Source organism: Lolium perenne, chromosome 4 (assembly GCF_019359855.2).
Source record: "Lolium perenne isolate Kyuss_39 chromosome 4, Kyuss_2.0, whole genome shotgun sequence".
Taxonomy (NCBI): Eukaryota; Viridiplantae; Streptophyta; class Magnoliopsida; order Poales; family Poaceae; genus Lolium; species Lolium perenne.
In genome coordinates this window covers 26109734-26131359 of record NC_067247.2, presented here as the reverse complement: position 1 = coordinate 26131359, position 21626 = coordinate 26109734, and the positions used below count along the sequence as shown (strand labels likewise).

The 21626-nt window shown below is 42.1% G+C and overlaps 1 protein-coding gene across 23 annotated transcripts; it reads left to right on the top strand.

Annotated features, from left to right (window-relative positions):
- The first annotated feature begins 188 nt into the window (after window positions 1-188).
- LOC127291974 (uncharacterized) lies at window positions 189-15181 on the top strand. Of its 23 annotated transcripts, none has more exons than XR_011742402.1 (13): window positions 196-740; window positions 838-958; window positions 3238-3382; window positions 3738-5345; window positions 6031-6090; window positions 6630-6784; window positions 7277-7457; window positions 8596-8705; window positions 9345-9483; window positions 10042-10131; window positions 12893-12981; window positions 13125-13308; window positions 14623-15181. XR_011742402.1 is itself a non-coding variant. In XM_071818508.1 (12 exons), the coding sequence occupies exons 3-6, from the start codon at window positions 5334-5336 to the stop codon at window positions 7346-7348; spliced, it is 363 nt and encodes a 120-aa protein (XP_071674609.1). In that variant the 5' UTR covers window positions 203-740; window positions 838-958; window positions 3238-5333; the 3' UTR covers window positions 7349-7457; window positions 8583-8705; window positions 9345-9483; window positions 10042-10131; window positions 12893-12981; window positions 13125-13308; window positions 14623-15181. The 23 variants fall into 23 exon arrangements, 17 of the variants coding, with proteins under 17 accessions (XP_071674616.1, XP_071674617.1, XP_071674618.1 ...); XR_011742401.1 differs by having other exon boundaries at window positions 3735-5345; XR_011742403.1 differs by having other exon boundaries at window positions 3238-3387.
- The last annotated feature ends 6445 nt before the right edge of the window (window positions 15182-21626 follow it).

Below are 21626 nucleotides of genomic sequence, written 5' to 3'. Positions count from 1 at the left end.
TAGGATCGCAATTAACGAACGAGAGAAGCCGCCATCGCAATTAACGGCACGCATTGGCCGAGGAGACAAAATAAAGGCGTGCATCCTCAGTCGATTTGCATTCCGGAGAATCTGATCTGAGACGTCAATACAAACACAAAACGAACGGTCGCATCGCAGCACAACAATAGCGCAACTCTCTCTCCCTGATCCATTTCCCTCCCCCTCCAGCGACCGCGCCGCCCCTGCCTCGCCCTCGCCGCCGCTCGCCGACGCAGCCCTCGTCAAACCCCATCTCTAGATGATTCCCTCCCAAACGCATTTCCCCTTCGCGGAACACTAGCTGCTTGCCTTCAGGCAATGGCGTCGAGGCTCCGGCGGAACGGCTCCATTTGGTCCTCGCCGGACGGTCACCGGCCGCGGCCGTATTATGCTTTTCCGGGGCATCAAGCGCATCCGCGGAAAACGGCACCGTGGTTGCCATATAGGGCCTCTAAAAGGTGGTCGATTCTGAACTAGGGCGTCGCCGCCGCTCCTCCCCTCTCTGGCAACTCCCCTCCTTACCCGCTGCTTAGGGTAAGCAAAGGGAGAGCTTCTCCAATTAGGCGGCTTTTCCCCGCGGGGACTACTACGGAGTCCTCACCCGCAGCCTAGGGCTGCAGGCAAGGGGAACTCTTACCCAACAAAAGAATTTGAAGGTCCCCGTCTTGCCCAGGAGCCGAAGGGAGGTCGTCAAGGGCAGCATCCATCTCAACGACTCGGTAAGTGCTCGCCAGTTCTTGGTTGGCTGGGGTTAAGATCTCCTGTTAGTGTTGTGCTCACGCTGATTATTCTCGGGTTCGATTTTGTTTTCCGCAGGCCAAGGTCGCGATTCTGCAGGAGGCCATCCATGCCAAGAGTACGTCACATCATCCATCCCCAGGATGCGATAATGCTAATCTGTGTTAACAGATGAAGAAGTAACAGCGTTACTGAACAGGTGGATGCGATAATGCTAGTCTGTGTGGATCATGTCTAGCACTACTAATTGATATCGCATCAGTGCACTGAAACTATTATGCATTGTAGTCGGTTTTTTTTGCTCTCCTTGTTGGCTTGGTTGCCCTCATGCAGCAGGGGTAACCTCCTGGTTGCTACAGATCAGGCTATTAGAAATTTCTTGCTCCGGTAGGAGGGAGTTGGCCGGCCACATCGGTTCGCTCACAAGCTTTGCAAGTTTTTTTTAATGCAACTAGAAGCATATAGCCTTCTGAGTATTTATGTTAATTACAATCACATGCTTTACCATTGTCGGAGATGGAGGGCTGAGAGCCAAATATTTGAGCGTCACACATAGGTGGGCGCTATTTTGAATTTGGTCCGGAGACATTTTAACTGTATGTTAAAACGAACAATCATAAGTTCATGACCGAAAGAAAAACATGCTCTAGTTCACCTCCCCTGAAAGAAAAATTAGATGTTGCGGTCAAGCTGCTTCTCGTGGATATTCCATTGGAAGCAAATTAATCTAGACTTGCAGTCACCATCGCGTTTAATACGTGAAAGTACATATTATGTAGTTTGTCTGTCTCTTAGTACTTGTGTATGGTGCAAAGTATCGATTATGAATTTTCTTGCATGTCGTTGAGTGAAAGGGAAACAAATTTCCAACCTGTCCTGAAACATAGTGATAATCCACTTCCAGATCTTGGTTAAATATGTTAGAAACTTGAAATGGAAATAGCTTCACCCTAATGGAACTCTTCCGAGAAGGAAAAAAATCTGATCTTGGTCAATGTGAATTTGTAGCCTTTCCACCTGTAGTTTGTTTTATTGTTTGTTGCCAAAAGTTGGACCATGTTTGTACATTGTCCTCAAGTAGTACTTCTAAGTACATGCAGTGATCATTATAAGACTATTACGATTATTTTACTACAAAACTAAGTGTATTATGCTTAGCTAGATATGATGTTCTGATTTCGAGCTAGCACCATAAGGTACTAATGTTGAGAACAATATTTTATTTGATCCTCCCTATACATGCTTGTCTGGTTGATTTTTATGGGTGAATTATAAAAGGACTAGACTTGTATTTGATTATTATTGCTTTATGCATTGCTTTCTCTACGAAGAATACATGTTTGTCCTTACAATGTATGGATTGCTAAATGGCTTGTGTCTACTCCGTTCAGGTAATAAGTACTATCCTGCTAGGCAACGACTCACCCTCCTTGCACAAACTGGAAAATCTAACTACCACCTGCTCGATCAAGTCGTTGTAGGAATGCTGAAATGGTTTCCTTGCCCGTATAATTGTGTTGCTTTTAATTCAGTTTCTGCATGTAAATTCTTGTTGACCTATTTTTTTCACAAGAATCTGGGATGTTGAACAAGAAGGTGTTGATGAAATAAGTCGCTACCTCTGGGTATATATTAATGTCGCATTGTTCTCGAAGAGACCATATTTAAAAGTAAGATACACCCATATAGTACCCTGAATGCTCCATGGCTTTGATACAATTAACTCAATATTGTTGCTTGTTACTTTGGCCTTGGTTTCTCAATGAAAGAGGATCTTTACTTTTATTCGTCTAGGTCAAACTATAGATTATATGTTGATAATATGCTGGCCAAATAAACTATTGAGTGTTTATTTTGTAGAGGCTGTGTATTTAAACATATAGGGTTGTACCTTAGTCGCTTAAACTCTGGATGCATGATAGTGCCCAGAATGGTCACTATTTATTAGAAAGCCTCTGTCCATGTCTAAGTTATTTATTAACATTAAATATTTTCATATTTGATTGATGAAAAATATGAATGCATCTCGCTATTTCACCTCTACTTGGTGAAGGACTTTTTTTTTTACTTTCTATACTGACTTGTGCAACAGATGATATATAGGGTCATATCAGCGTTGGTATTTGTCTAATGGTCCATTTATTTTCTTTCACTTTGGAGATAACAAAGTGGGTTGCTGAATTTATTAACCAGGAAACTTCAAATGATCATGAGTCAAATAATTGAAATATGATCTGCTAACAGAAATAAAGTTATTCTTTTTGATAAAGTGTCTTGTAAGTATAGTGGTCACGGTTGTTTGTTCCACTACAGTTTTTGGCTATACAATGTTTTTGGTGGTCAACAAAGCTGCTTTTATTAATTCTGTTTAATAATGTTGGCAAATTTCTTACTCTGAAATTACTATAAACATATTACCATAACCAACGTTTCAAAGCTTTGACCTTAATCACAAGTGTTCTTGTTTTCATGGTTCAGATGCACAATCTTGCCGAGGAATTGCTTAAGTATCACTAGCAAACACTTGGGTATGTAATTGGTGGTAATGGCTGGAGAACTAAAGTTGACCAGCTTTCGAAGGGGGTTAGTTCTCCGGGCAAGCTGTTGGACCATCTGCAAAACAGTAAGGTTTTCATATATAAGAGGCTAATGCTAACTAACTAGTAATCACTGCTTTCTTGCAAAATTATGTGGACGACTTGGTTGTGTAAGCAATGAAATATTTATATTGTCACTTAGTGAACCTAAGAGAAACTGTTGGAGACATACCTCAGTATTAAACTAGAGTTCTTTTTTTTGCGGGTAGTCTTAAACTAGAGTTAGGATTAACTTGAATGCTCATCAGCTCATGAGCTGTATATTGAAATGTTAATAGTTTGCATATGTTGAATAATTTTCATGTCCGTTGAATTATATTCTTGGACAATCAACTTGAGTACTTGATTATCAAGTGATTCAAAGCTTGGTTTCTCTAGCAGTTGGGTCTGTATTGTGGATGTGCGCTTAGACTGGATGCGTGCGCGTCTGGGGTCAGGTCCGATGAAAGACATCGGCAACGATACATCGGTTAGCCCCTTTCTCGTGACAAGGGTGCATCCACGCACTAAATTACTAGTTCTTTGTATTTCTAATAGATTACTAGTTCTTTGGGGTTCCTAGTTGTATCTTCCATATATATAGGCAGGTCGTAAATTTCCATTTAAATCGTGGTAGTGTTTTGAGTTATTGTCATTCGTTTGTCTTGCATGCTGAAATGAATGTGGGTTGGAACCAGACCATCGTCATGCCATAAAAGTGAGTGGTGATCATCCCGATCAAATGAATTTAGATTCTGCGATACAAATTGTTATACTCATGTGAAGTACTAAATGCTTATATGCCTTGATCACTGAAGTTGAAATAATTCTCTCTTGGCTTGAAAATCTATACTTGCTTTGGTTACTCAAGTTGTTGTTGCTTGTATAATAGCCAAAAACAGTTATGTTGTCATTGAAAGAAGGCTTTGGTATTGATAGTGGTGTATTATCTTCTCCCTTTCTTGCTCCGAGAGTAGCATATGCCATTTATTCCAATTCTTTTTTTGGCAAACAGTGGATAAGCTGGTAAACTCACATGCTTGAGGTGTGAATGAGCCCTTTTCTTGATTTAGACGGTCAAATAGTTCAGTGATCATTTGGTAGACAAAACACTGTTGTGGGTCACAGAACTTCAGATTGATACCTAATTCCGTTTTATAGGCATATGTTCTCTATCATGAAAGTGCTTAATTTTGGTGAAGATTTTTATAGAATATGATCTATTTGAAATAGTGTTTTTATTAAACATGTTTAGTTATACAATCAAGTCTTTGATAGCTTTTGCCAATTTCGTTGTTTGAAGATCACCGTGTATGTTATATCCTTATGCACATGGTTGCATAATATGTCCATTTCTACCATTCACCCACATGGGATTTACAATGTAAACATGGTAGTAAGCCAATGACCTTACTTGAATTGTGGTGATGATGATCTGGTCACCTAATTCCTTAATTGTGAATATAAGAATTGTTGTCTTGGCTTGGTTATTAGAGGTCATGTTTGCTAGTATTTGAAGTGCTCGCATTATCATTTGCTGAATATCTCTCACTTAGATGATGCTACCAGGTTTAAACTTGCATGCCCATTTGTTGAATACTTATCACTTGTTTCATTTCAGTCTATCTCTTTATGACCTGAAAGATGTAATGCTATTCTGTTTACAATAGCAAAGTAAAATGAAGCATATTGTTATATAATTAAAGCTAATGCCATCTTAATTGTTTATTTTGGTATTTAGCATGCATGTCTAATACTTTCGTGATTTGCCTAAAATCTTTGGACATGACATCATTTTTTTCTTCTAATGAGCACATTTTGACTTGCCTAATTTTTTCATGGCTGGGAGCTGATGGGTATGTCACACCACCTGTCGCACCACTTCTGAAGTGGCGGATGAGGTGTCCATCTGGTGTTGGAAGTGAGGCCGCCGTCGACATTGCCCTTGTGCTTGGCGTGAACAACCAGGGCTTCTTGATCACGAGGTGTCGATGATGTATGGCTGTCGAGGTAATCTCACTCTCCAGCATGTCATGGTCGTGCGGTGCTAGCCATACCCTGGTGGTTTGGTGAGGTTGCTGGAGATGGCCGGTGAACTATGTTAATAGTAGTGCTAGCTAGCTGTAGCTGATGCGCTATTTCCGAAGTTGCTTATTAGTTGACTGTTCTGAATGATATTTAGAGAACTGTCATTCTGTTGATGTAATTATGTGTCCTTGATTTCCATGTCAGAAATTGTTGTTTTAAAGCTATGTTTTTGAACATATCTGTTGTATTAAAGGTATGTTAATGGAATCATCATTCAGTGCCGATTTTTTTATTTGGTACCCTTTCATGTTATTTTCATGAATCATTTCTCAGTTGCATATAATTTGCTCTGTTTGAGGAATCTTGGTAGTTCCCACCAACAGACTAGTTCTAGTTAGCATTTCTTTCATATATATCTGGTTCACACAAATTGCAATGATCATATACATACCATAGCATTGAATTAGCATCATTTTGCTTCTCATTATGTATCGGTGAATATCTTCATTGGGTTTTTTCTTGTACTTTCTTTGTATATACCTTTTCTTCTGTGGTGTAACCGAGCTATGGAAGTTAGCATGCGCTGTCAGTGTACTATTGCAGCATGCAGGATTTTGCCATCTGATGTTACTCCGTCGGCTTCAACAACTAACCTCCTCCCTTGCAGCTGCATGGAGGCAGCGAGTGCACCTATGGCAGCGGCGGCCTCTTCGTCTCCATGGTTTATGTGAGATTCTGGCCTCTACATTATGTGATACTATGGCCATGAAACCATGGTTATTCTAGGCTTTATCTAGTGAGTCGATGAGCTGCTCCTTTAGATTTTAGTTTCGGTGATATGCTTTGTTCATGAAGTATGTGCCTGTATATTGTTGTGCGCTCTCAGTGGCCTAGTCCCGTGGGCAACCCGTCTTTACTGTGCACTTCATGGGAAACTTTAAGCTTAGAGCTACCAATTAGTTTGTAACCGGAGTAACTCCTGAAACTGTTGCCTAAAAACGAGGTTGTTTTTTGGCTGATTCTCCGGTTTTCCTACTTTGGCTCATGACTTCATTTTGTTTTTTGGCTGATTCTCCGGTTTTCCTACTTTGGCTCATGACTTCATGTTATTGTGTTTTTTTTGAATTCTTGTGACTGGTTTGGTTCAGAATGAGAAACCAAACTGCATGTTTTGCACCTGCCGTCTGCTTAACTGTGTTCGACACATGTATGAGAAGGATGTTCTTTCTTAAGACCGACATATATATATTTGTGTGTCTTGTGCAGCTGGGCTGTTCCTGATCGGTCTTGCCACCAAGAGCAGCATCTTCCGCGGCACCATTGTTGTTGCCATCGTCGGCACACTCGTGTTCAGAGAGGTTGTTGACTCCATCTGGCTCTGGCGCTCCCTCAAGTCCGAGATCTGGAGCATCTTGTATGCGGTAAGGCCCATCTATAGCCTAAGAAGTCATGTACTTACTAGAAATGTGGACAGTGGAACTTCTAGTACTGATACTGGTGGCTTCCATCCAACTAGAAATGAGTTAATCTTATTTTCTTGGACTGCACTTTCTATTGTATTATTTCATAACATGGCCATGAAGAAACTTGACTCCCTAGCTTCAAAATGGATTTTCCTTAAAACTAGGCAGTAAGGGGCATGCACATGCATTTTTATGTTCACTCTCACGGTAGGGCTTCCACTTTCTTGCATTACCACAAGAAAGCTTAGAAGTGTATAGCTTGTGGAAGATAGTCATTTGATTACTTAGAGTGTTAGCTGGGTTCAAGTTGTGGAGTGTACCTTTGGTACTTGTGGTGCTGCAATGTTGATGTTAATAACGTCATAGATTTATGTGATGTTACTTTCAAATTTGCTAATTTAGTTTTGCAGTATTGGTACTTGTCAGCTAATTCAGTTGTACCATTTTTAGAGTGAAGATGGAGAAGATGAGGCTGAGGACAATAAACCAGTTTCTGGTGCGGATGACAAAAACCAAAGATAGCAACGAAAGCAGAGAGCCTATTGTGTCTTCTCTTCCAAGCTAGAGGAAAATGGACAACACGAAGATGATGGAAATGGAGATAAATAATCTGTTTCCCGAAAATCTTAAGGTTAGTTGCCGCATTCTTTTCGGACGCTCCTTGTTGTGTTGTGGCACCTTTGAGCTAAGACCTGATTCCGCTGAACACCCCATGGAACCATTTATTTTCTTATAGAAAGCTGAGGAATTTGCATATGAAATGTACATCTTCATGTTGACATGTGTTTTATTTATGACATTATGTGTGGTTCTAAATTTCCACATGCCTCCATCCTACTGTAGTATTCATTTTCCTTATGTTTTGTTTTGTTGTGTTGTGACAGCTGGGCCAATGATAAACTTCAAATTGACAAGTAATATGCCTGATTCTTTATGTGTGGACTAATCCTAATCTTCTCTACGAGGCCTAATTTCCTGTGTTGCTTGACTGGCTTTTGACTCCCTGGTGTCGTGGAAACTATAAGATGCTTATTGTTGCTAAGTCATGCCATGCCATTTCATCGGTCTTCTTTTTATTCTTGCACATGTTTTCTAACTTTTTATGTCTTTTCTTGTCTGGTCATGAATTTAGAACCATTGAGTCTGTTAAACTTAATCCCATCTCTTTGTGGAAATCCTTTTCTTATCGCTATGCTATGCACTTGGTAATATTTATTGTCGATTGCACTCCCTTTTAAGGTTCAGTGCGTAGCTTTTGAACTTGTTTGGTTAGTAAGACGTTATGTATCTGCATTTTTAATCAAGTATGCATATATGTAGTGCCAGTTGAAGTAAAATTTTATTGTTGGTAACATTTGATGCAACATTAGATATGTTAATCAGCTAATAATTACAATGAAATGCGACAAGCGGAAGTATGATGTTTTCATGTGGGTAAAGTCTTACCTTCTCTATCAGCCCCCTTGCATTATCATTTTCCATTAGCTTAGTTTTGATGCACAAGCCTCTCGCATGTTTGCTCCTTTGTTTGGTTTGCATTTGACAGCAAAGCTGCACTATGCAGATGATGTGCCCTTGCATAGTTGAAATTATTAGCTTTTTTTAATTATCAGGATTCATTTTAGAACAATTCTCTTCCTAACTGACAATCTTTTGTCATCTTTCTGATATGTGTTCAAAATTTAAGGAATTGGTAATTGCAGTCTGAAGTTATATCTGCAATTTACAGAGATAATCATTTTTCACTGATGTTTAGCATTGACATCAAGTGCTCAGTAGGGCGATGGCGCCGTACAGGATGGGCGGCTGGTTCAGAAGGGCGCCCAGTAGGGCCGGCAACTCTCTCCACGCGGACCTTGCCGGGGACAATGACAAATAGGTGCCTCCCACTGCCTTTTACTGTATAATTTTATGAATGTAGTGTGTTTCTGGATTATTCTATTCTAGGAATCTGAGCATTAGTTGGTACTTCACAATTCAGGAATACATACCAATTAAGACTCAAACCCATGGTGGCTCAAGTAATCGTTGAAATGTGTGAATCTACTGTTTAGTAGATGCGTCATAGTAGTGTAAGGCCTGTGGTTGTGCTAAATCAGGTTACAGTTTGTTCCTTCTAACACGTAAGTGTCATGATACAAGTGATGTGATTAATTGCTTTTGTTGTGGGAACGCAAATAACACTGTTGTTCTTGTCGAACAAACTAGCAAGTTATAAATTTGGTTTTCTGTGAAAGCCTTTGGTTGGATCAACCAGAGCCACATAAGGGTGCGAACATGGTTCACGTAGCAGCATCTAGAGATAGGTCGGCATAGTGTCTAGAGCTAGAATAGTAAACCTGTCAGTTGCAAGTGTGAAGCTTGATGATGCTTCAGAAGTACATTCTTTCTGTTTGAAGTGTTCATGTTGAGATATGCTAGGTCATTTCTTTAGCAACCTGCACCTGTGTTTAGGAATGGTCGCTAATATTATGCATTCTGATATGTTGTTACTTATATTTTATTGATAACCATGTAGGTCAATGGTAATCACATACTGGCAAAGAGTGCAATGGCGTAAAACCACCCAATAATTTTCGTGAAGTTGATCCATAGATGGCATAGGCGTACAAACTATGGATGATCCCATTGTTATTGATGGGAACCTGCTATCTAATGTGAGCTAGATATCTTTTGCCCGTGGAATTATTATTAATTTGCCAGATGCTAATGCTATCTAACTGCTTGGAAGCTGCACTAATTGGTAACTGCTAAAATGAAATTCTGTGGACACCTAACATTTGACACGTAACATTTCAAATGTTACACTGTTATGTTGTGTTAATGTTGATTGTTATGTGTGGAGTTGAGTTATTGTGATACTGCAACATAGTTTGACTTGATCTTACCCTACCAAGTAAAGAGAAAATGATCTCACTTAGTAATGTAAAATAAATATAGAGATGATCTGAATTTTATACCTTCTGTATTATGGATAGAATGTGATGTTTGGCTTCTAGCTTGCACTACATAAAACCTGCTATATAGAAATGGCCTTGATATGAACCCGACTTCTGATTGATTATCTAATATTGATGATGTATAAACAACACCTACAATTCTTGTCCGTCCTTTGATCTCAGAGATGCATGCTCCAATTCATTTCTAAGGTCTGCAATCTGTGCATTTTTCCTGGAATATGGTTATCTGATGTTAGTGATGCCTTGTTGTTGCAGATGGAGCACTCAAGGAGGAATGAATATGCTCTTCATTGTCCCGTTCATTGGTGACCTTGATGCATGTCGCCTCCATTACGCAAACCAGAGGCAGGTGACGGCGCCATGCCACCACTGTTGGAACCAATCTTGTTATTAGTGCTAAGAGTAGTGTTTAGATCATGTTTATTTGTGATTCATGACATTGATGTCTTAGAGTGGCAATAGTAGTCAGCTAAGTGCTAGGTAATTGCATGCTTGGCAACATGGCGTAGCGGCCGGAACAACAACACAAAGAGTTAGTGTGTGCGCGTGAGTGGATCGGCAAGCCAGGAGATGAGTGCATGATGCATTGCTAGTTTACTTAGTCAAGAGTCATGTGTTTAGTTAGTGGCAGGCTACATGCATGGATCAAGATAGCCCAGCTGTGTGACCGTTGCGTGAGCCGTGAGGATCGGTCTGCAAGTGCTAAACGTGTGGCTAGTTAGTGGAGTCATTAGTGGAGCATGTAGTTAATGGGTGAGTGGCTGTGTCAGCCGTGTGTGGCTATTTAAGCCAATATAATCATCCGAGTTTGCTAATGAGAAGAAGAGAAAAGATGTAGCCACGGTTGTACCAAGGGAGGTAGTCTGGGCAAAGCCTTTGTGTGCTCTTCCTTGGTGTATGCGTGTGTGTGTTTGTGAGATACAAGTGAGATTGAGAGATTGTGAGGGAGAAGATGATCAGGGAGCTGCAAGGTGCAGCTCCTACATTTGGTATCAGAGCCTCGTTCGTCGAGGTCGGGGTCTTCATCATCGTCGAGCTGCGTCGCGGCCGATGGAGGAAGGTGTGCTGCCCGGTAAGTTGCGCCACCGGCGGCAAGGAGGTGCTGGCCAAGGCGTGGAGGCCATTGCCATGAGGAGTTCATCGTCCATGTCCGAGTCGTCGACAAAGTGCGTCATCGCCGACAACATGGAGGAGAGACACCGGCGAGTTGTGGCACCGGCGGCGAACATGCGGCAGCGAGCATGTCACGGCGGCACGCTCGCGGTGAAGGTGTAGGAGGTGTGTCTCTCATTGAGGCCAGCGGCCACAACGACAATCGGTGTGGCAAGATGGCATTGGTGGCCGTCTCCGTGCTGCACCAACGGCATCAGCGTCCATTGGTTTCAAGAGAGGAATAAGCAATAACAAGATTGGGGAGGTGATTGTTGGAACCAATCTTGTTATTAGTGCTAAGAGTAGTGTTTAGATCATGTTTATTTGTGATTCATGACATTGATGTCTTAGAGTGGCAATAGTAGTCAGCTAAGTGCTAGGTAATTGCATGCTTGGCAACATGGCGTAGCGGCCGGAACAACAGCACAAAGAGTTAGTGTGTGCGCGTGAGTGGATCGGCAAGCCAGGACATGAGTGCATGATGCATTGCTAGTTTACTTAGTCAAGAGTCATGTGTTTAGTTAGTGGCAGGCTACATGCATGGATCAAGATAGCCGAGCTGTGTGACCGTTGCGTGAGCCGTGAGGAGCGGTCTGCAAGTGCTAAACGTGTGGCTAGTTAGTGGAGTCATTAGTGGAGCATGTAGTTAATGGGTGAGTGGCTGTGTCAGCCGTGTGTGGCTATTTAAGCCAATATAATCATCCGAGTTTGCTAATGAGAAGAAGAGAAAAGATGTAGCCACGGTTGTACCAAGGGAGGTAGTCTGGGCAAAGCCTTTGTGTGCTCTTCCTTGGTGTATGCGTGTGTGTGTTTGTGAGATACAAGTGAGATTGAGAGATTGTGAGGGAGAAGATGATCAGGGAGCTGCAAGGTGCAGCTCCTACAACCACATCTCTGCCAACTATCCGTAACATACTCGGTAAGCTAATGCTTCTCCTCCCCCCTCCACCCATAATTTATGAGATTCTGGGAATCTTGGTCCACCGGATTCTATTTTTTGGGGTTCTAGTTGCAAGCCACATGTAAGATTTCCTGCAATAATTCTTGGTTCTTTGAATCTTGGTATTTTACAATTTTTTGTGTGTTTGTATCCATTCTGGAGTATTTTGATCAAGATGTGCCATAAATGACAAGCATGCCAAGTGTAGGGATTTAGAAAGCAACCGTGTGAGCGTAACTCAGATTTATCTTCCTTGGAAATAGATCAATTTATGTAGTTGTTGATAAGAATGCAAACGTGACTTGCCTCTTGCTTGATTGGTCCCTACACATTAAGCTTTGGCCTATTTGTATGGTGAGCACTTATTAATGCAGCTTCCATCTATTATAGTATGTTAAGCTATAATAAATGATGGTTGCATTTTTTTCCTCTACTTTTTAGAAGCTTGAGATGTCCTTTTGTTAGCGAAGTAATCATTTTTTCTCCATTTTTTCCATTGCTAGTGGACAGATATATATGCTGCACAGTTTCGTATAGGATATTTCAATTGAAAAATTTTGAACTTTGAAGCCACATTTTACAAATTCAGTGCTTAGAGTTTCCAGTCACCTGGGGCTTTTGGGTTGTATCTCGTCCGCATTGGTGTTTATGGTGGTCGCTGCACTTGTTCTTTGGTCCGCTTGAAACCATGGAGCTGAATGTACATTTGCTTATGCTCATCTGAGTTGTGTTTGAGGTTGATGCGTAGTGTGCCAGTATGTATGAAATCAATGCTGAAGTGCCAGGTTTCTTCAGTAAGCTTGCCTTATAGAAATTGCAACCTAGCTTTGAACATTGACGAATCAGTAGCTATCTCCTTAAGAATTACTGCAACTGAATATTTGTACTATATGGCCATTTTGGTCAACATGGGCTTCGGTTACATTTTGTGTATTTCTAAGCAAGCATAGATTAGCTCGAAGTTCTATTTATCACTTTGCTATTATTTATAAGAAATGTGCTTGTGTATGGCAGGGATATGACCAAATGTGCTTGTGTATATCAGGGATGACCAAATCAGTCCTTGTTCTGCCCGGATCCTCAGTTTTGTGTTAATTATCTAGGTGTGCAGGGTATAGCGTAAATATTTGTTGTGAATTACTATTCTCCTTTAGATTGACTTAACAGTTATGTTGTTTACCCCCTTCAGTTTTACTTTTGGGGCTTATTATGTTAATCGATGGTTATATTCATCCATCCTTTGCAGGGGAGCAGTGGAGACGTGCAAATGGAGCTGGATAGGAGGGAGCCATGGGCACTGGATCCAGTGTGACTTGGCCGTTCTAGCTCTAGACGTGCTGGTGCTTTCCTAGCTGCAGTTCTGGGTTCGGTCGTCCATTGGGTTCGTGGCTGATGGCGAAGCGGTGGTGTTCTTTGTCTTTTTTGTTTAGGTGAGCTTCCACCTGTCCCCTTCTTTGTATATTTATGAATGAAGACAAAATTACTTTGATGAAAAAGGATCTTACTGAACTCCCTCAGAAGAGAGCCAAGAATGTATATTGGGCTTCAATTTTTGTGAGGCAGCCAAACTTCAAACTGCCTATGGACTGTTGTTTGTATTTCTACTTATTGATCAATACACACTGAATGCTCTTTTTTTTTGTAGTACTGTGCATATCATCGTTTGATGACGTAATCATGGTTCAGCTTTGTGAGTTTGCTTCCTAGACCGCATTGGCGTCTGGTGGGGACTTTCCTGTTCGGTATTCAGTATCAGCTTTTTTTTCACATATGTTTTCAGATTTCTTCTACAAATGTATCCTCCCAATAGCATATCCCTCATCCTAATAATGCATTAAATGAAACTTAGTTTCTTGGACTAGAAACAACAGCAACTTGGTTGTCCTAACTCTAGGCGTTCATTTCTTAGGATTGCTTTTCATGTTTGATGGTTCCCGATGTTTTCTATTGAATTGTTTTTTGCTACACCTATTACTTTTGAAGGTGTACAATAACTTTCCCTACACGTGTTCCTGTAAACATTATATGTTAGTTGTGTTCACTCCAGCTGTCTCTAAAATATTTTTTTGCTGGATATTGGCAAAGAACACGGGGTTTCCACAGTGCTACTTAAGTTTCCAGGTAAAATTCAAAATTAACCTAGTGAAGCTAGTGATGCCTGATCAACTCGGTGCCGCTTCATGTCATTTGGCAAATTAGTCGGTTATATTCTTCTCTGTTTCTCAACCAGTATCGGCATTCTTGTCTGCAGTAAGATGCGGATAAATGATGACATCCTATTTTTTTAGGCTGCTATTTGTTTTTTTTTCTTCACATGGTAGCATAGTTCTTGATATTTATTTGATGCGTCTTGTTCCACCCTTATGAGCTCTAGATGTTCTATGTAAGATTGTTGTGCAAGATCTTATCTTTCTACTTTGGAACTCATCTTAGAGTTTTGGAATTTTACTTTGACTTGCTCGATCACTTTGGCTATAATTGTTATTTACTAGACAACGGATGTGAAACGTGGTATTGTTTTACATTGTTCTTGACTATATTTCAAGTATGATTCCTTTTGGGTATAATCCGTCAATTTTGCCCCAATGGCTATCTCTACTTTGTTTAATGGTATGTTATGTTTGAGTATCTTCCAACTTTCCTTGTAGATTATCTTTTCTAAATACAATACTCAGGCTAACCTACCCCTTGTACTAATATCTCATTTATTTTACATAATGTTGGTACTGTTCCTAATTTTTCAGGCGACGACATCTGAGCTCTGGTACATGTGTTGGAGGCTCTTCCTCGGTCGATCGACTCGAGCAAGGCAGTGAGTGTGACAAGGACTGAGTTCCTGGATGTCTTGCCTTCCTATTATAGCTTCTCCGCTGCCTGGTACTAAGCACCAGCAGCAAGATGGCGGTGGTGGCAGGGAGCATGAGATCAACTGATTAACATCAACAGCTAGATGCCAGGAGCTGTCTAAGATGGTGAGGGCAGCAGTACTCAGACGGAAAAAGACGTCCCATGTGGTCATCTCCTTCTGGGCTATGGCACTTGCGCTGGAGCGGGCACTTGGAGCTCCCGTTCAGGGACACCCGATGGAGCAGAAGCAGCAGCGGCCATGAAGCAGAGCCAAGCAAATCTTGTAATGAACGTATATTAAAATTTTGTAATGAAAGTATTGTATTAGCTGGCTTGTTGTACCAAGTAAGCAATACCGATGGAGCATCAAATAGAGACCTTGCTTGCTAGCTAGAAACTAATCTTGTACGTACTAGTTGTGAAATTAAGATGAATGGCAGATTATTATTTTGCTCATCATTTGATTCACAAAATTATTTAGGTGTGATGCCAATTTTCTGGCTTGTCCATGCTAGCGATCCGTGACAAAATTATTTAGCTGTGATCCCCTCACTTAAATCTCCCTGTTTTGCTAGTCTATGCCGGTAGGTATGATGGGAAGTAGCAGCTAGCTGGCTTGCTTATACTATTTACCTTTGCACGATTAGCTAGCTGGCTAGTTTGTACATGGTTTTTGTTTTTATAGTTAGCATCTGCCCTTAGGCGCATGAAGCTAGGTGCTTGGGCGAATCGTTGCGACATGTGCCAACATGACTCTCTCCTGGAGCTTGCCGACGGTGGCGCTGCTCGTGCCTCACTTGTTGTATGCCGGAGTTGAGGGGAATGCCATGTTCATGTGTTAGTGGCCGAACGAATTGATTCACAGCGAGATCTCTATACGGAGCTATTCCTCTGTTTCAAAATAAGTGTTGCAACTTAAGATATAGATATATCGTTACATTAAAATGCATCTAGATATATATCCGTATTTAGATGAATTTGTGACAATTATTTTAAAATGGAGAGAATAGCTAACATCTACTACTAGCTAGCAGCACACACATACATTACACCAACACACCACAATCACGATTCCTCTTCTAATTCAACAACCAATCATACCCACGCAAAACACAATCGATGCGTTGCCATGCAAAGTGAATAGCGTTGATACGAGAGCCGCATTTATCTGGATTGGACATTTTGTAATTACCCCCATAAGCACGTATGTCCATGCTAGCGATCCGTGACACAACCTATCTCAGCCCTCCATCCATCCTTAGCAATCCATGTCACAATCATTCTCAGCCCTCCATCCATCCCGTCGTTAGCTCTCCAATAGGTAGCAAAGGCTGGAAGAACCAAGATTACTCCCCATCATCTTCTTCCCTGCAACCTCCCTCCACTCTATAAGTATGGGTCGCTCGTCATAGCCCGCGTGTGGATTGCGTGTGTGACTATGACTTAGACTTTGACTTTGACTTTGACTTGTCGAGGAGAGGAGAGGAGTCACGCTGCTAGTCGAGCGCCATGGACGACAATCTGGGATGGTGATGATCGCCATGGATGGCAGCATCATGCAGAGGTACTCGGCAAGGACGGTGTGGTGGTCCCTCCGTTGGTCCTCCTCGTGATGGATGGTGATAGTGAGGTAACCGAATGGCAAGTCTCTTTTTTCCCTTTTGGTTCCATGAATTGAGGAATAGTTCGATTTTACTCAAGATTGTTCTTGTTCTTGGCGACGGAGATTTGTTTTGGAGTATAATAAGATTACATATGTGTGAGAGCTTTGTTTTCTCTTTCCGGCCATGGCTATTCCGGCGAACGGATGTACAAGCGAGTTTAACGCCGACGGTCATGCTTGTCGCCGCTCTCCGGAGCCTCCTGCACCGATGGCTATAAGTTAGCTATAGATGACATGGAAAACCACTACAGCCAGTTGCCGGATATTGTTTCCCTAAAAAAATTATTTCCCCAAACTAAAGAGAAACCCTAATCCACATTTCAATGAGAGGAAATTATTTTTCTAACACTAAATAAGAAAACCCTAGCATAATTTTGGGTAGCAATGTTAAGTAGTGATGCTAGATCATTTGTGTGAGCCATTAAGGCTAATTAAGTCTACTTAAGTGTTGTTTGGTGATTATATCCTCGTATTCGTTTATAGACGCTAGTACCAGAGACTATCAAGAGGAGGAGGTCTTCTACCAAGAGGGAGAAGAAGAAAACTTTGATCACCTCACCAACCAAGGCAAGCTAACACTCTTGCAAAGTTCCCATGTGCAAAGCTCTACAAGAGCTAGGCACCCTTACATATTACTTTATGCTTGATGATCCTATCCCCAGTTTTTACCTTACAAGCTTTTGGTTTTGTTTATCAAAGTTTACTTTTTGATTCATGATTCACTTGGTTTAGTTATGGAGTAATACAAGAGCAACACACTTAGCCTAGAAAGCTATGAGCTAGTTAGCACCCCTCATGACTAGTTGCTAGTGCTAAGATTAAAAGTGTCTACTCTAGATAGGAAGTTGTGAAAACCAATGACTTTGAAAACCTTGGAATGATGAGTCATTCTATTGAAAGCTTTTGAAGGTGAATGTGATTTGTGAATGACTTGGTGAAACTTACCAAAAACTGATGGTTGGGTTCGGATGCGATACCATTCCAATTCTTAAGTATCCCCACAATACTGAGATACGGGTAAGGCTTAACTGGAAACTTATGTATTTTAGTATGAGTTCTCTCTGAACAAGCGTCATAGGGGTTATGCCGAGGCTGCCTCCGCTGAAAGTGAAATGACGTGAAATGAGGTGAATATCCTACCCAAGCCCTGTGCAGTTCTCGGGTTGGCGGTTGGCTCTCACTGGGAGGCCAAGCTCATGGGGAGAGGTGCCTATACTAGGATATGTAAATGAAAGGTTAGGATTGGTAGTTCGCGCACTGAGTGCGATAAATCAGGGCCAGTTACCCCTGACGGAATATTGCAATTGTTGTGGCACAAGTGTACAACCTCTGAAGGTGTGATGCCAATTTTCTGGCTTGTCCATGCTAGCGATCCGTGACAAAATTATTTAGCTGTGATCCCCTCACTTAAATCTCCCTGTTTTGCTAGTCTATGCCGGTAGGTATGATGGGAAGTAGCAGCTAGCTGGCTTGCTTATACTATTTACCTTTGCACGATTAGCTAGCTGGCTAGTTTGTACATGGTTTTTGTTTTTGTAGTTAGCATCTGCCCTTAGGCGCATGAAGCTAGGTGCTTGGGCGAATCGTTGCGACATGTGCCAACATGACTCTCTCCTGGAGCTTGCCGACGGTGGCGCTGCTCGTGCCTCACTTGTTGTATGCCGGAGTTGAGGGGAATGCCATGTTCATGTGTTAGTGGCCGAACGAATTGATTCACAGCGAGATCTCTATACGGAGCTATTCCTCTGTTTCAAAATAAGTGTTGCAACTTAAGATATAGATATATCGTTACATTAAAATGCATCTAGATATATATCCGTATTTAGATGAATTTGTGACAATTATTTTAAAATGGAGAGAATAGCTAACATCTACTACTAGCTAGCAGCACACACATACATTACACCAACACACCACAATCACGATTCCTCTTCTAATTCAACAACCAATCATACCCACGCAAAACACAATCGATGCGTTGCCATGCAAAGTGAATAGCGTTGATACGAGAGCCGCATTTATCTGGATTGGACATTTTGTAATTACCCCCATAAGCACGTATGTCCATGCTAGCGATCCGTGACACAACCTATCTCAGCCCTCCATCCATCCTTAGCAATCCATGTCACAATCATTCTCAGCCCTCCATCCATCCCGTCGTTAGCTCTCCAATAGGTAGCAAAGGCTGGAAGAACCAAGATTACTCCCCATCATCTTCTTCCCTGCAACCTCCCTCCACTCTATAAGTATGGGTCGCTCGTCATAGCCCGCGTGTGGATTGCGTGTGTGACTATGACTTAGACTTTGACTTTGACTTGTCAAGGAGAGGAGTCACGCTGCTAGTCGAGCGCCATGGACGACAATCTGGGATGGTGATGATCGCCATGGATGGCAGCAGCATGCAGAGGTACTCGGCAAGGACGGTGTGGTGGTCCCTCCGTTGGTCCTCCTCGTGATGGATGGTGATAGTGAGGTAACCGAATGGCAAGTCTCTTTTTTCCTTTTTGGTTCCATGAATTGAGGAATAGTTCGATTTTACTCAAGATTGTTCTTGTTCTTGGCGACGGAGATTTGTTTTGGAGTATAATAAGATTACATATGTGTGAGAGCTTTGTTTTCTCTTTCCGGCCATGGCTATTCCGGCGAACGGATGTACAAGCGAGTTTAACGCCGACGGTCATCCTTGTCGCCGCTCTCCGGAGCCTCCTGCACCGATGGCTATAAGTTAGCTATAGATGACATGGAAAACCACTACAGCCAGTTGCCGGATATTGTTTCCCTAAAAAAATTATTTCCCCAAACTAAAGAGAAACCCTAATCCACATTTCAATGAGAGGAAATTATTTTTCTAACACTAAATAAGAAAACCCTAGCATAATTTTGGGTAGCAATGTTAAGTAGTGATGCTAGATCATTTGTGTGAGCCATTAAGGCTAATTAAGTCTACTTAAGTGTTGTTTGGTGATTATATCCTCGTATTCGTTTATAGACGCTAGTACCAGAGACTATCAAGAGGAGGAGGTCTTCTACCAAGAGGGAGAAGAAGAAAACTTTGATCACCTCACCAACCAAGGCAAGCTAACACTCTTGCAAAGTTCCCATGTGCAAAGCTCTACAAGAGCAAGGCACCCTTACATATTACTTTATGCTTGATGATCCTATCCCCAATTTTTACCTTACAAGCTTTTGGTTTTGTTTATCAAAGTTTACTTTTTGATTCATGATTCACTTGGTTTAGTTATGGAGTAATACAAGAGCAACACACTTAGCCTAGAAAGATATGAGCTAGTTAGCACCCCTCATGACTAGTTGCTAGTGCTAAGATTAAAAGTGTCTACTCTAGATAGGAACTTGTGAAAACCAATGACTTTGAAAACCTTGGAATGATGAGTCATTCTATTGAAAGCTTTTGAAGGTGAATGTGATTTGTGAATGACTTGGTGAAACTTACCAAAAACTGATGGTTGGGTTCGGATGCGATACCATTCCAATTCTTAAGTATCCCCACAATACCTGAATCTGGGTAAGGCTTAACTGGAAACTTATGTATTTTAGTATGAGTTCTCTCTGAACAAGCGTCATAGGGGTTATGCCGAGGCTGCCTCCGCTGAAAGTGAAATGACGTGAAATGAGGTGAATGTCCTACCCAAGCCCTGTGCAGTTCTCGGGTTGGCGGTTGGCTCTCACTGGGAGGCCAAGCTCATGGGGAGAGGTGCCTATACTAGGATATGTAAATGAAATGTTAGGATTGGTAGTTCGCGCACTAAGTGCGATAAATCAGGGCCAGTTACCCCTGACGGAATATTGCAGTTGTTGTGGCACAAGTGTACAACCTCTGCAGGTGTGATGCCAATTTTCTGGCTTGTCCATGCTAGCGATCCGTGACAAAATTATTTAGCTGTGATCCCCTCACTTAAATCTCCCTGTTTTGCTAGTCTATGCCGGTAGGTATGATGGGAATTAGCAGCTAGCTGGCTTGCTTATACTATTTACCTTTGCACGATTAGCTAGCTGGCTAGTTTGTACATGGTTTTTGTTTTTGTAGTTAGCATCTGCCCTTAGGCGCATGAAGCTAGGTGCTTGGGCGAATCGTTGCGACATGTGCCAACATGACTCTCTCCTGGAGCTTGCCGACGGTGGCGCTGCTCGTGCCTCACTTGTTGTATGCCGGAGTTGAGGGGAATGCCATGTTCATGTGTTAGTGGCCGAACGAATTGATTCACAGCGAGATCTCTATACGGAGCTATTCCTCTGTTTCAAAATAAGTGTTGCAACTTAAGATATAGATATATCGTTACATTAAAATGCATCTAGATATATATCCATATTTAGATGAATTTGTGACAATTATTTTAAAATGGAGAGAATAGCTAACATCTACTACTAGCTAGCAGCACACACATACATTACACCAACACACCACAATCACGATTCCTCTTCTAATTCAACAACCAATCATACCCATGCAAAACACAATCGATGCGTTGCCATGCAAAGTGAATAGCGTTGATACAAGAGCCGCATTTATCTGGATTGGACATTTTGTAATTACCCCCATAAGCACGTATGTCCATGCTAGCGATCCGTGACACAACCTATCTCAGCCCTCCATCCATCCTTAGCAATCCATGTCACAATCATTCTCAGCCCTCCATCCATCCCGTCGTTAGCTCTCCAATAGGTAGCAAAGGCTGGAAGAACCAAGATTACTCCCCATCATCTGTAGGATAACGTTGCATAGAAAACAAAAATTTTCCTACCGCGAACACGCAATCCAAGCCAAGATGCAATCTAGAAGATGGTAGCAACGAGGGGGTATCGAGTCTCACCCTTGAAGAGATTCCAAAGCCTACAAGATGAGGCTCTTGTTGCTGCGGTAGACGTTCACTTGCCGCTTGCAAAAGCGCGTAGAAGATCTTGATCACGATCGGTTCCGGCGCCACGAACGGGCAGCACCTCCGTACTCGGTCACACGTTCGGTTGTTGATGAAGACGACGTCCACCTCCCGTTCCAGCGGGCAGCGGAAGTAGTAGCTCCTCTTGAATCCGACATCACGACGGCGTGGTGTCGGTGGTGGTGGAGAAATCCGGCGGAGCTTCGCTAAGCGTGTGGGATGTGGTGGAGGAGAGAGGCCGCTAGGGTTTGGGAGAGGGGGGCGCCGGCCACTAAGGGGTGCGGCCACCTTGGTGGTTCTTGGGTGGCCGGCCCCCTCCCCTTGGCCCCTCATTATATAGGTG